The sequence below is a fragment of the Pteropus medius genome, unplaced genomic scaffold (genome assembly GCF_902729225.1).
Source record: "Pteropus medius unplaced genomic scaffold, Ma_sr-lr_union100, whole genome shotgun sequence".
Taxonomy (NCBI): Eukaryota; Metazoa; Chordata; class Mammalia; order Chiroptera; family Pteropodidae; genus Pteropus; species Pteropus medius.
In genome coordinates this window covers 792396-804523 of record NW_024356336.1, presented here as the reverse complement: position 1 = coordinate 804523, position 12128 = coordinate 792396, and the positions used below count along the sequence as shown (strand labels likewise).

Sequence of the window (12128 nt, the reverse complement as noted above, 5' to 3'; positions counted from 1 at the left end):
TTGTGTTTCTGGGATAAACTCCACTTTATTGTGCTGTATTATTCTTTTTATATATTACTGGATTTGGCTTTTTAAATATTTTCCAAAAGATGTTAATGTCAGCGTTTATGAGGACTGTTGGTCTTACAGTTTTATTTGTCATGTCTTTGTTAGGTTTTGTTATAAGGATTGTATTAGTCTCATAAAATAAGCTGGGAGGAGTTTGGACTTTGGTTAATATTGGTACTGTCTCTTTCTTAAATATTTGTTAGAACTTGTTTCTTTTTCTTTCTTTAGTTCTTTTGCTAAATTTCTTTTGAGACTTTGCTTTCAGGCAGATATGTATTAACTATAATGACTCTTATTGTCATGATAAATTGTCCTTTTATCTTTGGTAAGACTCCTTGTCTTGAATTCTATTTTGGGTGACTAGTTTCCATCTAACTTGTGTTCTATGATGTATCTCTTTCTGTTCTCTCATTTTCGACCTATCTTTAATTTTGTATTTATAGTGTGGCTTTCGTAGACAGCATATAATTGGGTCTTGCTTTTTTATCCAGCTTGATAATCTGCCTTATAATTGATGTGTTTAGTCCATTTACATTTAATTTAATGTATTTATATGGTTGGATTTAGGTCTTTTCTTTTACCATTTGTTTTCTATTTGTCTGTTTTTGTTGCTCTGTTCCTCCTTTCCTGCATTCTTTTGTATTAATTGAATATTTTTTAGTATTTGTGTTAATTTCTTTTGGCTTTTTAGCTGCACTTTTTTACGTTTTTTTGTGTATGATGACATCATGCAATTTTAACTTATGGTCCATTTAGAGTTAATATTATATTCCATGTAAAATATAGGAAACTTACAAAGTATAGGTCTATTACCCCATCTTTTGTGATATTTTTCTCATATATGTTATATCTACATTCATTACAAACTCCACAATGCTGTCATAATTTTTGCTTTAAAACAGTTAATGTGCGTTTAAAAGAAAGAATAAGAAAACAATTTTATATTTGCCATTTTCGGTGTTCTTCAGCTTTTGGTAGCTCTCTAGTCATTCAAATACTTTTATTTTGGTCCAGATTTTACCATTGTTATCTAGAGGAGAATTAGTTTAGCCAGGCTGCTCTGCCATCACCAACAGCAGGAACTCTTACCCTATTTTATCATCTGTTTTTTGTAATTAATAAAACATCCACATCTTTCCACATAATCATTCATTCTTCTACTGCACTATTTTTAATACAGTATTCCATTCTGTGGACATTCTGTAATTTATTCATTCCCTAGAAATTTTAAGTATTCACATTTTGCTGTTGTAAATAATGCTGGGTCAGGTACCTTTCCTCATAGTTTCTCCAAGCTGTCCTTTAGTGTCATTGTACTTCTTATGTTACAAGGTTGTTTTTCATGAAATTCGCTTCTAAGTAAGTACATAGTTTCATTATGGTAATGTTGGACATCTGAATACTAAACTGTTTAATGAGCATATATCTTTCCATCTATAAAGCTTTGAACTGAACTTAAGTTTTTTCAGGATTTTATGCAATATTTGTTTCAGAGTCCTGTTCGATTTGATACCTTTGATAGCCTTTCACTAAGTATTCCAGCTGCCACATGGGTACGTATTAATCTTTGGTTTATTTTGGGTCTGTTTCGGAGACATTTAAATTTGAAAGGGTCTTGAGGCATTTGTGTACCTCAAGTACTATGCATTATTCTGATACATGGTTGGGTGAACCCATCTTAGTTTTAAAATGTGGTACCATGGCTCGATTTGGGGGGAGAAGAAAGTGGACATTTTTTCTCTTCCTGCAGAAAGTTTTAGCTTTTTTGAATACATACACACATACATATTAATCTCAAATTCAAAGATATCTAAAATAGTGTGGAAGTCCATAATTGTCTGCAGTGTTATGTCCTCACACCCTTGAATGCATCATAGTAACAAGTCTAGGGTGCTTTGAGCTCTACATTTGTTTAGGAAGCATCCAGTTGTGTCTGTGAAGCTTTATTGCCTGTATAAGCAAAAAATAAAGCTCTGGGGTTCACACTGCCATCTGTTAATCATTTTAGTGTAGCTCTCCTTTTGAATTGTAATAATGACTATTTTTCTTCCTGTGCTGTAGGGTCATCCGTTGACCCTAGACCACTGCCTTCACCACTTCATCTCGTCAGAATCAGTGCGGGATGTTGTATGTGACAACTGTACAAAGGTGTGCCTTTAACCCCAAATGTCATCTCCCTCACTGGGCTTTGAGTTCAGATATAGTGCCTCTCGCACCATTATTAGCCCTGAGCTCTTCTATTTACAGAGTATCTTTTCAGCCATAGCCATTCCTACCTAACTTGGTTAGGAAACTGGCAGCCCATGAACCAGATCTCTTACCCTGATGAAAGAGATTTTATCATAGAATGTTTCATCCACAGAATGTTTAAAGTAGAAATTTGAATCCATGGTTTGAGATGGGACAGGCCCTCTCCAATTTGCTATAGTCTCCTCCATTCCTGCCTGTCTCACACCCTGCCTTACCTGTGCTACTTGCCTAACTCCCTAAGCAATTGAATTTTACCCTTTAAATTAAGAGAGACTGTGCGGAACAGAAGTTTTGAAGACACAAAACAAAATAGATTACATGCCAATGTCAGAACCTCTTCATTTCTCTGTCTCCACTGTTACTTAAGGAATAAAACAGTGAAAACCCACAAACAATTGGGCAGCTGAGTTCATTTCAGCAGGTAAAAGTCAAGGACCAATTGAATACAGGTATAACACCCAATTTGACAGGCAGCTCTCTATAGATGTCCTATTTCAAAAATTTTTGCAGAGATGTTGTTTCTCTTATTTCAGATTGAAGCCAAAGGGACGTCGGATGGGGAAAATGTGGAACACCAGAGGACCACTTTTGTTAAACAGTTAAAACTAGGGAAGGTGAGCCCAAACCTCGTTGGCTTTGCTTTCAGGGATTCCCTGTGGCCCACTCCTGATACTTGGCACTTTCCGGTTTCCTTCTCACCCACAGCTCCCTCAGTGCTTGTGCATCCACCTCCAGCGGCTCAGTTGGTCCAGCCATGGCACACCCCTGAAGCGGCACGAGCATGTGCAGTTTAATGAATTCCTGATGATGGACATCTATAAGTATCACCTCCTTGGACATAAACCTGGTCAACACAGCCCTAAACTGAACAAGAAGGCAGGGCCTGCGTTGGAACTGCAGGACGGGCCAACTGCCCCCAAAACAGGTGTGTGCCCAAGGAGCTAAGGCACAGAGAAAAGGAAATTGGCATCACCACCTTCTGGAGCCCTTACACTATGAGGGCTTGTCCAGTGGTTGCTTAAATTCTTGAGAATAACAGAATTTGGGGTGAGAGGGGGAAGATTTCTTAAAAGAGATAAAAATTATGTAGTAATGAGATGTATAGTTTTAAAAACTATCATTTTGTTATAAAAAATATAGGAGGAAAAGCTTAAGATTGCTTTCTGATCTTTCGATTAAGCAATAATTGGCTCATAATATTCCAGTGAATTTCTTCTATTTTTCCCCCCAATACACAGTCATCTCATTAAACTGGAAATATGGGGAGGAAATGTCCTGGCTAAAGATCACTGAACATCTTAATTGAGTTGATATTTCTTGTTTACCGAGTGACTTATTTATCTAGTTCCATTACTGTCTTCATTTGAGATTACTTGTTGAATTAGGTCCCAGTGAAACCAAGGTAGCTCTTATTATTCTCAGTCTTACTGAGGAGAAAATTGAGGACTCAAGAGGTTAAATGATTGGTCCAAGGGCAAACAGCACATGGGAGAACTGGCAATAGAAGGTAGCATTGGGCAATTTTTTTTTGAGGTATCTTAAATTATACGTTGAGTTCTTTAGGGTTATAGATGGGGAAAACCCACTGACATTAAGGGCTCTAAGCCTAAACTCACCATTTACATGCTGCTCCCAATCAAGTCAGGACTCTCTTTCCTGCACCCCCGATTTTCCCCACTTAGCACCCCTTACCACTTTTATTCTTTTTTACATCCACCGTTGCATGGCCTGGCAAGATATCTCATTCACAGGGAGACTGTTTTGCCTTTTTTCAATGGATCGCTAGATTAATGTCAGGAACAGTTGTGGTGGGTGGTGGGGAGAAGGTTTAGTCCTTGGCCCCTGTTTTAAATCAAGGACCTCTTCACCCTAGTTTCCTTCTCTCCTGGGCAGGATTGCAGGTCTGCTCATGTTCAGAGCATGGTAGCTATGGTTAAAGAGGCCAACAGTGAACTACTTGGTACTTAAATGCCCATACCTACGGCATGTGAAAGGACAAGAAATGTAAATATTTCCTTATTTTATCTATACCCATAAACATTTAACACTGTTACATGTTAGTATTCCTTAGAAGCTGCCAATTAGAGAAGAGAGACTGTTTAGATCAGTGGTTTGCAGCAGGGAGTTTTGCCCTCCAGAGGACATTGGGCAACGACTAGTGACATTTTTGGCTGTCACAACTGAGAGAGGGGTGTTACTGGCATTTAGTAGGTAGAGGCCAGGGATGCTTTTACATATCTTACAATGTACAGGACAGCCCCGAAGACAAAGAATTATCCATCTCAAATGTCATTAGTGTCAAGGTGGAGAAATATTGGTCAAGGTCAAAATGCCAGTAAATTAGCTACTGTTTAAGTGACATGGGTCTTTAGCAAACAGGACTAGGAATCTCAAAGATTCACAAAGCTGTCAAAGTGAACAGTAGACCAGAATTAAAACAGGGACAGAAAGGTAGGAAATTTTATGAATAAACAAAAAGAATACAAAAGGAAATGTTTTTTTCTTTGTAACATTATTGGGTAGTTAAATTTCAAGTAATCAAAAGCATGTTTTGTTTACCCAGAGCCACTGCTAATTTTAATTGCCTCGGGCCTTTTTCTCTTGTAGTTGTGAAACAGCCAGGGGACCCCCAAACCCAAATTTTTATGAATGGCACCTGCTCCCCATCTCTGTTGCCTACCCTGCCAACCCCGATGCCCTTCCCCTTCCCGGTTGTTCCTGACTACAGGTGAGTCACTCTTTGCAGTATTCTTCATTCATTGTAGGCTATTTCTCTTGGTTTCCAAAATAAGCTTTTCACAGAAATGAATGACAATGTAGATTTTTTTTCCTTTCATTTTAAGGTGGAACTTCACTGTGACTCATTCCTGTTTGTTTTTGTCCAAAATGGAAATCACTTTAAAAATAAAAATTTAAAACTACATAAAATTTCAATATATACGTTATGTGTGCATATGTGTATATATGTGTGAAGGTATGTAGAAATAAAATATAAAGAAGATTTTAAATTTCTTTAAAATTTAAATACCACCTAGAGATCACCAGTTAAATCTTTTAAGGTGTTCTACTCGGTAGTTGTGTGTCTGTACATATACTACCCAATATACCTATACTCATAGAATAGACATCTTACCAGTAAATGTCTGTATTTTGATGGTTGTGTAGTATCCAGTTGTATGGATATACCATTGAATCAGTCCCGTCAGTGAATTCTAGGATTGTTTTGTTGTTTTTGCCTATAAACTTTATTTGTAAACCACTGGTATTTGTTCCTGTTGTTCAGCTCCTCCACATACCTCTTCCGGCTGATGGCAGTTGTCGTCCATCACGGAGACATGCACTCTGGACACTTCGTGACTTACCGACGGTCCCCACCTTCGGCCAAGAACCCTCTCTCAACCAGCAACCAGTGGCTGTGGATTTCCGATGACACTGTCCGCAAGGCTAGCCTGCAGGAGGTCCTGTCCTCCAGTGCTTACCTGCTGTTCTATGAGCGTGTTCTTTCCAAGATGCAGCACCAGAGTCGGGAATATAAGTCTGAAGAATGACTCTGCCCTGGCCCCAAAGCTAGAGATGACGGCATTGTCCAAACTGTCCAGGAAAAAGACAAAACCAGACCGTGTGTATGCGTGTGTGTGTGTGTGTGTGTGTGTGTGTGTGTGTGTGCTTGTATGCGTTACCATCACCAGCCCCACTAGAGTCCTTCAGCTTTCTGGTATGTTCCAAGAGCAGGCTCCACCTGGGAGCCAGTGGCCCCGATTCAAACCAAATCAGGCTCCCTGAACAGCTCTGCTAGTGTGCGTTAGAAGGTGTTATCCTGTTAGGAAAGCATCCATTATGTCTCGAGTGTCTTTTTAACTCACCTGATACAGGTAATTAAAGGAAATCAAACTCCAGAAGCTACCTTTTTTATATTCTAACATGTTAGGTGTTCTTGGAGGGGTGTTAACTTTGTCTAATCCTCTGATGTTTCAGCATAGATCTTTTATTTTTAATAAGCAGGCCCATAAAATTGTTGAGAATTACTGCAATTATTAAAGGCAACAATTTAGAAGAAAAAGTGCCTTTCACTTTTGACCACTTTTGTAGCATGTCCATTATGGAAAATACATTCTCCAAGAGTCATAGAAACAATTTTGAAAAGCTCTCTTCGAAGTTTCTCAATGGATAGCAAAAGAACAGCTAAAAGATGCCTAAAGAACACCTGCCTTCCCTTTTTGTATGTCTTTTTTAGTCTTTCGATTCTTTATATATAGTAAAAGCTCATCTGCCAAATCTGCCCGTTGGAGAAATTCTTTCACTACTGTCAGTTCTAAGTGAAGCTCTTAACGGTTGCTTTTATCTTTTGTATACTGAACTAAGAGATGCAATTACAGTATATTATAAACCTGTGTGACTAGCCAGAATTGAGCAGTACCTGTGCAATACCTGTGATTCCTCGGCTCTGCAGAAAACCCTTTCTTACACAAAGATCCATTTTAAATTGACAGTTATTCGCATCTATTTATTGCCCATGCAGACCTCTTAAGGTTTACAGGTGGGGCTGGGGACTGTAAAAATATAACCCTAACCTGATTTGAGAGCTGAATTTTGAAGGAAGGGCACCAACTGTGCTGCTGCAGTCTCTCTGGACCTGTTTCATTTGTAAAGTGAAGGGTTAGATTTGATGACTGTCAAAGTCCAGCCCTTTCCACAAAAAGGTGTTGAAACATGTAACTACAGCTGACACCTAGTAGTAGTGTCACTTTGTTATAGGTCCATATTCTAAATATTCATTTCCAGTAGCCTAATAGACTGTAGTGAGCATTCTCCTCCCCCTTAAGATAAGTCTCATGAATGGAGCCCAGGCTGAAGGCATTACAGGAGTATCTATATTTTAGCTAGATTTTTTTATTTAAAGATACCAAATTCAAACAGACTCTTCAGAGATAAGATCTGGAATCAGACCTATCCAAAAGGTTACCTAAGATTAAGCTAAGAGCCATGCTTCCTCTGGTGGGGTGAGGTCGCAGACACTTCTAGACGATGCCTCGGTGTCAGCTAAAAGCATAAGAGGCCCAGGTCATCACTGTTCTGCCGGGGCCCAGCATGTATCCTAATCGTGAACTCACTACCAATAGAACATACTGTGAAGGTTCTCCAGGCCATGAACATCATGGTAAAAGGAGCAGCTTGAAGCTTCTGATGCATTCATTGCTGCTGTCCCTTCGTGATTCCGTTGCAGACCCTGGCTTTGATGTTGAAATGAGTGTGCCTGGTTTACCTGAGTTTGATGGAACAAATACCCAATTGTGTGACCTTAAAATGCATTGCAAAGTTGTAGCTTTGAGTAACTGCTGCTCTGCCACTACTCCTTGAAATCTGCCATTAAAGAGAGATGTTGAGCACAAAAGGGGCTTAATCCTTTGAACCTGTAAGCAGATTGTTGGTCAGAGTTCAGGGTTTGAGCCAAGGTTGTAAATGTGAATGATATCTGCAGTTTCTTACCCGATTTAAAGCTGACTTCCTCATTTTGTAAATTAGGCATTAAGCAGCAGCCAAATAATCTTATTTCTAGTTTTAAGTTATTTACAGAATAGCTTCATTTTTGCAAACACCTAAGTTAAACTAGTAGTTTATGCCATAACAACTGCTGATTTATGTACTTGCTAAAGGTACCTTTTGTATCTGCTGTGTATGATAGCAATAAAAATCATTTTGTTATGAAAAAATCAACTTGTATGCTTTCATAATTTACTGGTTTGATATAAACATCCTCTTTCTGAATTCTGTACTGTTATGTAATTAGCCCTACACTTTGGTTAAACCTTTTCTCTGCTGGTAAAGGAAATTCCATCTCCCTCTTCTAGAAGCGAGGGAAGGAGAAAATAGAAGTACTAACTGAAAAATACTTTTACTTTTTAGTAGGCAGGATTTTACGAAATGTCAGATTGACCCGTGGAGCCAAAACCTTCTTGCGGATGGGGAGACTGTGATACCAGTGAGTGTTGGTCGGGTAGTTCATCATGAGCAAACTTCCATGGGCCAATGGAAGCCTAATCACCTTCACCCTCCGGGAGGGGTTTTTCCCTCGAGAATCCTTGTGTCGGAAAAAGAAGTCTCGGCAGGCCCCAAAGGAGACAGAGGCGATGGGGCTTCCAGGTGCCAGTTCTCTTTCATCATCTCGGTGCTCACCGATGTGGTCACAGCCATCTTTATACCTGCAGTGAGAAAGCAAGCATGTTTCACAGAGCACCCTCTTCTGAAATATGCCAACATTGCAGCATTATTTTTAGTGTGAAACACTGCTCCGAGCATGCCAGGTTTCTGCAAGGGCTGCAGGGCCTTGCCTGTATCAGGTGAGCCAAGCCTGGAGCCTTTTCACTTTGTTATCCAGACCTCTGATCACATGCTTTAAAACTCAATACACCAACAGAAGCCAAAAACATTGTCTTCTAGGTCTCCTGGTTCATATATGTAAACTTTTATCATAAAATGGTTTCTTTCTACACTTAGAATAAAATCCATATTCCTTGTACAGTTTGGCCCCTGCCTACCTATACCCTCATTCACTGCTTTCAGGGAATATTGATGGGTTTTACACTCTGAAGACACTCCAAGATCCTCTGCTCTTCCTCCAGATGGCTGTGTGGCTCATGCTCTCTCCATTTAATTATCAGCTCAAACATCACCACTTCCGTGAGCCCTCCTTTAACCACAATCCCTTAAACTCAGAGTTGTCAACCATGATGATTTTCCCTCAGGGGACTAGGCGATGTCTGGAGACATTTGGGTTGCTATGACTGGGGGAGGGGGCGCTACTGGCATCTAGTGAATAAATGCCAGGGATTCTGCTCGACCTCCTGTGATGCACCTTTGCCACAGAATTATCTAGCCCATTAGTAGTACTGCTGTTAAAAAACTGCCCTAAACGCAGAACCCTTCCTCCTGGTCAAGTCAGCAAGACACTTACCAACATGTAAAATGATCTTGTTCAACTGTTCGTGTTAATCACCTCACTTCCCACTATGGCATGAGCTCCATGAGGATGGACTACTCATACTGTTTCATTATTAATTACATCCTTGTTGCACTAAAGAATTTATTGTACAAATGAGTAAAATACGGTGGAATCCTAAACTCTTCCTTTTGGATAAAATACAGTGCCATGGCCTATAAAAAGTAAAAAACAAGTAGGGTGTCACCTGTTGATGAGCACAAAGTTGAAGGTCTGCCCAGTCACCGAAGAAACATGATCTCGGACTCGCTCTAGAACTGGGATCCAGGGCTTTGGAGACAGAGTAAGGCCTGAAAATGTATAGGTCAGCCCAGCATCGCCATACGTCGCCTGCTTCCTTGGTACACTGTGCCACTTTCCAAACACCTGCACCCTGGCCAGTGCACCTGTGCAGTGAAACATGGCAGCTCAGAAAACCAGCCAAGTGAGTGCCCTGCATACTCTCTCCTTGAGTATTCAGGACTGAAAGGGAGTAAAACAGGAATGACATTGAATGCCCTGACCGAAGACCTCTCCTCAAAAGTCACTGTGGCTTGCCCATATACGTGCATGTAAGAACAGTGATTCCTGTCCTTAGAGAAATACAGTCCTAGTCCAATTTTTTTTTTTTTAAACACCATAACTTAATTGTCTTAGCTATAGCAGAAGCAAGATAAAGAGGCTGAAATGCGAGCAAGATGAAGTTAAGTTACATACAGGGTGATTCTGCCAACTGTGGGGGACTACGAGTTTAAGACTCCATGAAAGATGGGGCTGACAGCTTAGTCTGCAGGTTGGGGGTCTCCTGTGGACTTCTGTACTCCCAAGTGCACTGCCACCTTGCAGCGGTTCTCAACTTGCAGACCCCGGACCAGCAGCAACAGCATGACCCAAAAATGCAGACACTGGACTGTGGGAACAGGTCCTAAGAAGCCAAGTTCACACAAGCAACAAAGTCCTCCAGGTGATGCTGAGACTGTGGTGCAGAATTACCTGGTTATTTGCTGTCTCTCCTACTAGACCGGTGGTTCTCAGCCCTTGCTGCATTTTGGAATCACCCAAAATCTTTCTAACACTGGTGTCCAGGCCGCGCACCTAGCTATTCTGATACAATTGATTTCAGGTAGAACTTAGCATCTTTTTTATCAATTTTCCCAGGTGATTCTAATCAGCAGTCAGGTGGATTCCATTTAGTCATCTATCAGCTCCTGGTGGGCAGGAAATCCCGTTTTTTTCCAAGTTTGTATCCAAAGCACATAACCAGGGTCTTGGCCAACAGGAGCCCAGAGAACATGTACTGAATAAATTAACGAACACATCAGTAATTAATGGCTCCTGAGTTCCGATTTCTTTAAACATAGACTAGTTTTATTAAACAAGCCTTCGACACACACTGGCAGTCCTCCACTTACCTGTAAAATATTCCACTTCTTGCTCCAACTGTCGGAAAATCTTGTCTGCTTCAGCTTTGCCAAACAGGATTGTGTAATTGCAGTCCAGGCCTTCAGCTCGAATATGTTGCCAGCTAAGATCTGCAAAGTCAACACCATTCCTCGGGGTTTCTGTCCTGGGCCTTTTCCTGGTGCTTTCCTCGTATTCTCCCAACTCTGCTGGACCTTCTCCTGTCTGTTCTTGCTCTCTCTTTCCCAAAAGGCCCTTTAGAGCCCCCTTCACCAGGAATCTGTCCATGTTGTCTACACAAAGCAAAGACCTAGGAGCCAGTGGCAAGACAAAGAGATGCAAAAATTTGCTCTTTGGCAAAGCGATCCCACAGCAGCATTCCTCTTAAGTTTTACACCATTGACATGTGGTATCTTTCGTCTCACAAAAAAAAAAAAAAGTTTTATACCATGTCCTAGAATGGAAATAGAGGACATTAAAGCTGAAAAGGACCGTTGGGATTATCTGGTCTTGGGTCTCCCACACCTCACTATGCATTAGAATCAACTGGCTAGCTTGCAAAAACCCAAATGCCTGCACTCCACCCCCAAGAACCTTTTTAAAAGAAATCTGCCCTGGGAATTCGTAGGCCACAGGTAAACTTGGAAACTACAATCCAAACAAACCCTCACTTTAGGAATGGGGAAACTGACACCTGGGGAAGGGGAAGCGTTTGCTCAAAGTCACCCAGCCATGTGTCTACCTCCTTTTCACCCATACATGACCGGCCCTCCCACGCCAGTATTAAAATAGGTAGGTATAGTGATCCTCAAATGGACATGCTAAACGTAAAACAGTTAAACGTGATCATACGCATGCCGGATTCTAAAAGAAAATACAAACTGTAACACCTGCGTGGAGTCGGGGGTGGGGCGAGGGTTCTCAAAATTTCACACAGCAGCTGCGCGGCTCCGAATTCTGCAAACCCTGTAGAAAGGGCTGGCGGGAAAGAGAAGACGCACACCCGGCCCGCAGCACGACTTCCGGGTACATTCCGGTTGCAGGCTGGGAAACGTAGGCAAATCTGCAAAATGAAGCCGCGGGCGGCCTCCGGGCGCCACCTGTTGGCCTTCTGGACGCGATGCAAGTGCTACCGTGTTTGAGTGTAACTAGTATTTGCTCTTCAACTGCTGAGGATCATCTGTGAGTTTTGAGCTGTATGTTCTGTGTCACTTCTCTCTGGAGATTAACTTGGCGTCCTAACAAGGAGCTGGGCCATTAGCATATTGTCGCGGGTAGGATCACGAGTTCAGCAGTCCGACTCGTGGCTTCCATTTCCATCTCCTCTACTCTAGTTGTGCGTCTCTTACAGGTCAGTTAAAGTCTCGGCTTGAATTTGGCTCATCTGTACACTGGGGACTATAAATCCTATGCCATGAGAACACCATGAGGATTAAATGAGAGGACGTTTGAG

At 41.1% G+C, this 12128-nt stretch overlaps 2 protein-coding genes across 6 annotated transcripts in view; one reads left to right on the top strand and one right to left on the bottom strand.

Annotated features, from left to right (window-relative positions):
* Nucleotides 1–8009, top strand: part of USP30 (ubiquitin specific peptidase 30) — a 26350-nt gene extending 18341 nt beyond the window's left edge. For 2 of the 3 annotated variants that reach the window (XM_039861758.1, XM_039861757.1), the window contains exons 8-14: nucleotides 1542–1601; nucleotides 2110–2196; nucleotides 2832–2912; nucleotides 3004–3223; nucleotides 4906–5026; nucleotides 5582–5946; nucleotides 5979–8009. In XM_039861758.1, coding sequence (XP_039717692.1) covers nucleotides 1542–1601; nucleotides 2110–2196; nucleotides 2832–2912; nucleotides 3004–3223; nucleotides 4906–5026; nucleotides 5582–5846 — 834 coding nt within the window. In that variant the 3' untranslated portion in view covers nucleotides 5847–5946; nucleotides 5979–8009. The remainder of the gene's footprint in view (nucleotides 1–1541; nucleotides 1602–2109; nucleotides 2197–2831; nucleotides 2913–3003; nucleotides 3224–4905; nucleotides 5027–5581; nucleotides 5947–5978) is intronic. The other variant, XM_039861759.1, reaches the window with a different exon arrangement.
* On the bottom strand, nucleotides 7173–11676 carry ALKBH2 (alkB homolog 2, alpha-ketoglutarate dependent dioxygenase). 3 transcript variants are annotated; one of them, XM_039861760.1, is made up of 4 exons: nucleotides 11566–11676; nucleotides 10687–10985; nucleotides 9483–9681; nucleotides 7173–8498 (listed from the first exon to the last, which is right to left on the bottom strand). In XM_039861760.1, exons 2-4 carry the CDS (start codon nucleotides 10961–10963, stop codon nucleotides 8192–8194), a joined length of 783 nt encoding a protein of 260 aa, XP_039717694.1. In that variant the 5' UTR covers nucleotides 10964–10985; nucleotides 11566–11676; the 3' UTR covers nucleotides 7173–8191. The 3 variants fall into 3 exon arrangements, with proteins under 3 accessions (XP_039717694.1, XP_039717695.1, XP_039717696.1); XM_039861761.1 differs by having other exon boundaries at nucleotides 11558–11675; XM_039861762.1 differs by lacking the exon at nucleotides 11566–11676 and having other exon boundaries at nucleotides 10687–11129.
* Between the last annotated feature and the right edge of the window lie 452 nt (nucleotides 11677–12128).

Bases quoted from the DNA above. Each gene is read 5' to 3' on its own strand.
- ALKBH2 (XM_039861760.1), bottom strand. From the start codon at position 10,963: ATGGACAGATTCCTGGTGAAGGGGGCTCTAAAGGGCCTTTTGGGAAAG. The intron at 9,682-10,686 runs GTAAGTGGAGGA...TTCACTGCACAG, and splicing joins AGAAGTGGAATATTTTACAG to GTGCACTGGCCAGGGTGCAG. The intron at 8,499-9,482 runs GTGACACCCTAC...TTCTCACTGCAG, and splicing joins AACTTTGTGCTCATCAACAG to GTATAAAGATGGCTGTGACC.